This window comes from Panthera tigris, chromosome D1 (assembly GCF_018350195.1).
Source record: "Panthera tigris isolate Pti1 chromosome D1, P.tigris_Pti1_mat1.1, whole genome shotgun sequence".
Lineage (NCBI taxonomy): Eukaryota > Metazoa > Chordata > Mammalia > Carnivora > Felidae > Panthera > Panthera tigris.
Window position 1 is genome coordinate 19,383,820 of NC_056669.1, and position 3,031 is coordinate 19,386,850.

Sequence of the window (3,031 nt, forward strand, 5' to 3'; positions counted from 1 at the left end):
AAGTGCGTGCTTGCTCACACCCTACGTTTCAAGTCGTTACCCCCTTCCCCATTACTTTCTTCCCCTTTAAAACAAAACCCTTGTAAGAGATGTCTGTTCTCACTCTCTCTATCTCTCCTCCTCTTTTCTTTTGAACGCCATCCAATCAGTGGTCACCTTCCCAGTGTTTCCAGGATCACAGTTTTTGTCAGGGTTATCAATAAGACTTTGCCAAATCTAAAGATCAGTCCTCAGTCCCCCTCTTATTGGGCTTACTGGCAACGTTTGACACAGCGAACCACTCCCTCTTCCTCTCCTCTAAACCTCTTAATTTTTTCTCTTTCTTGTCTCTGAGACGCCAGTCTCTCTTCGAGTGCTCCTCCTTCTTCTCGGTCTCCTTCGGTCCTCCTTTGCTGATTCCTTCTTGTCTTCTTGACCGCTAAACGTTGCAGCGTTTGAGGGCTCACACTTGAGACCTCGTCTCCTTTTCTCTCTACGTCCACTCTCCGGTGATCTCTCCCAGTCATTTGACACTGAACCCCCATCTAGGCACCAACGATAGTCAAATTCCTATCTCCTCCTTCAAGGTTCGTCCTGAAATCTAGATTCAAATCTTGGGTATTTAATAGAAGTCTCAAATTTAAGTCACATAAAATTGTATCCCTGATCTTTCCCCTCAAAAGATTTCCCCTGCTCCTGGTTTTCTTCATCTCAGTAAGTGCTGACATCATTTTTCTCATGGCTCAGTCCCCAAACCCTCGGATTAGGGCTTGATTCTTCTCCTTTTCTCATACCATACTACAACCCACCAGCAAATTCTGTCATGCCAGCTTCAGATCGGATCCAGAATCCAATCATTTCTCACCATCTCCCACCACAGCCGTTTAAGACCAAATCACTGTAATGTCACCCTTTTATTATCACAGAGACCATCCAAAGGCCTCCCTGCTTTCACCTTTGCCCCCTTAACCATCTGTCCTCCACATAAGGCAGAATAAGTCGCTTCAAATATAGTCAGTTCATGATACTCCTCTGATCAAAGTTTTCAGAAGCCTTCCATTTCCTCCAGAATAAAACTCAAAGTCTATATGCTATTCCTAGGCAGTGAAAGGCACAGTTAACTATGAGACAGTTGCACTCAAGGAGTCCACTGTTTATGAGCTGGATTCCAGCTTTACTTTCCTGTGTGGCCATCTTGCAAATACGTTGTTAATCACAAGAAAGACTGGGTGAGAATATGAATGATGTAGTATACAAGTCTAAAAACAAACAAAAGCAATTTGCGTGCAGCTGAAATCTAACTGGTCAGTTATAAGCTGAAACATTTTATTTAAGGGCAACATAGTCCCTTCATATGCATTAAAGTGATTTCATTTTGTCTTCACTGACATCCTCAGCTGATGTTAAATCATATCTAATTTCCAACATACATAGTGAGCACTCAAAATACCTGGGGAATAAATTAATGCTCAGGAAATAAACTTATTTCTTACCTGTGATGATGGCAAGGAGAACCAGCAAGTGAATATCTACTCCATAAGGTCTAGTATTTCACTTACTTAAATTATCTTTTTATCCCAACTTTATTATTTTTTTTAGAGGGAGAATCCCAAGGAAGCCAGCGCAGAGCCCGACACGGGGCTCAAACCCACGAACCGTGAGATCATGACCCGAGTTGAAACCAAGGGTCAGACGCTTAACCGACTGAGCCAACCAGGAGCCCCTCAACTTTATTAATTCGAATTTAAAGGTGCAGCCACAGTTGTGTGGCTCAGGAAAGCTGAATGCCTTTCTCAAAGTATCCTAATAAGTGGCAGAGTTTCAGACTTGAACAGTGGTCTGTATGGCTTCAACACCTGTGCCTTTGCCATAGTCATCTCATGATGAGTCACTGCACTATCCCTCTGATTTTTCTTTTTCTTTCTTTCTTTTTTTTTGTAACAACCCATAATCAGTTCATTCAAAAAGCTGATTTAAGCGTCAGCACTGGTGACTTCAACCTCGACTCCTGGCTCGAGACCGATGGAAGTAATCTGCGGAACAATCTCAGAAGGACTGTGCAAATCAATGAGTCGCCTGCAGCTCCTCACCTGAAAACAATCCCAAGTCTTAGAACCTTCACCACGAAGAGTTTTTCTTGTAGTGATTCTCAGAGTCTTGGTAGGCATCCGAACTGGTCCTTTCACGATGAGATTCTTTTCCTTTGCGCCTCTGAGCAGGTCAGCACGTACCTTCTCCAATGATTGCACGTTGCGGCTGGTTAGAGTCATTCTAATTTGGTGAATCACCACCTCAGGTTCCCCGGGTATCTTCCCAGGGTCTTTAAAAGTGTGTTCCTCGGCCAGATTGAACAGTGATGAATCAGGAGCTGGAGTGGGCCATCCAGAGCTCCACTCAGCTGCAACCGTGCCTTCTTCAAAGAGTCTCTCTGACACTCTTAATATTATAATGCTCTGATCCATTACTGTCCGCACAGACCTCCAAGATCACTGAAAATCGAGAGGCAGCTCATCTGTCCTTAGTTTATGGATGGGCATGCTTAGCTCCAGAGGGGCTCAAGGTCAAGTAAGGAAATGGAAAGTGCAGTCTCTTGCTTTCTTCTCTCAGTCCCTCCTTATTGGTGTCTCATGCTCTCTTACCCACAGTTTTCTTAGTTAAGTGAATTGGACCATTGACCCTTTGAGTTCCAGAACCGATTTCCTAGTCTATAGCCTCACTTATTTTATAGCTTATTAATCATCTTTCTCATACACAATGCTTTAAAAAGCCACTTCCCCATCTTCTGGAAGGTAGGAATATAATGTTTTTTTCTGAAGATGCTCTCAACCCCATGGGAGTCTGAGTCCAATCTGTCAGTCCTCTGATGTCAAATTTTCAATCAGGCATTGGCTTGTAATATGAAAAGACTAAACACATTTGTGCACACGAACTTGTATATTCTCACATAAGCAAATAACGAAAATATTCAGCGGGATGAAAATCCCCTAGATTGCACGGTATTTTTGAGACTCAAGTTTCTATTAAGTAATCACGATCTGCCCCTACTCACACA

General features: G+C 43.1%; 1 protein-coding gene across 1 annotated transcript; it reads right to left on the reverse strand.

Annotated features, from left to right (window-relative positions):
- Positions 1-1,887: 1,887 nt before the first annotated feature.
- On the reverse strand, positions 1,888-2,441 carry LOC107180479 (40S ribosomal protein S20-like). The gene has a single exon (XM_015541603.2). It carries the CDS (start codon positions 2,439-2,441, stop codon positions 1,953-1,955), a length of 489 nt encoding a protein of 162 aa, XP_015397089.2. The 3' UTR covers positions 1,888-1,952.
- Positions 2,442-3,031: the final 590 nt, after the last annotated feature.

Bases quoted from the DNA above. Each gene is read 5' to 3' on its own strand.
- LOC107180479 (XM_015541603.2), bottom strand. From the start codon at position 2,441: ATGGATCAGAGCATTATAATATTAAGAGTGTCAGAGAGACTCTTTGAA.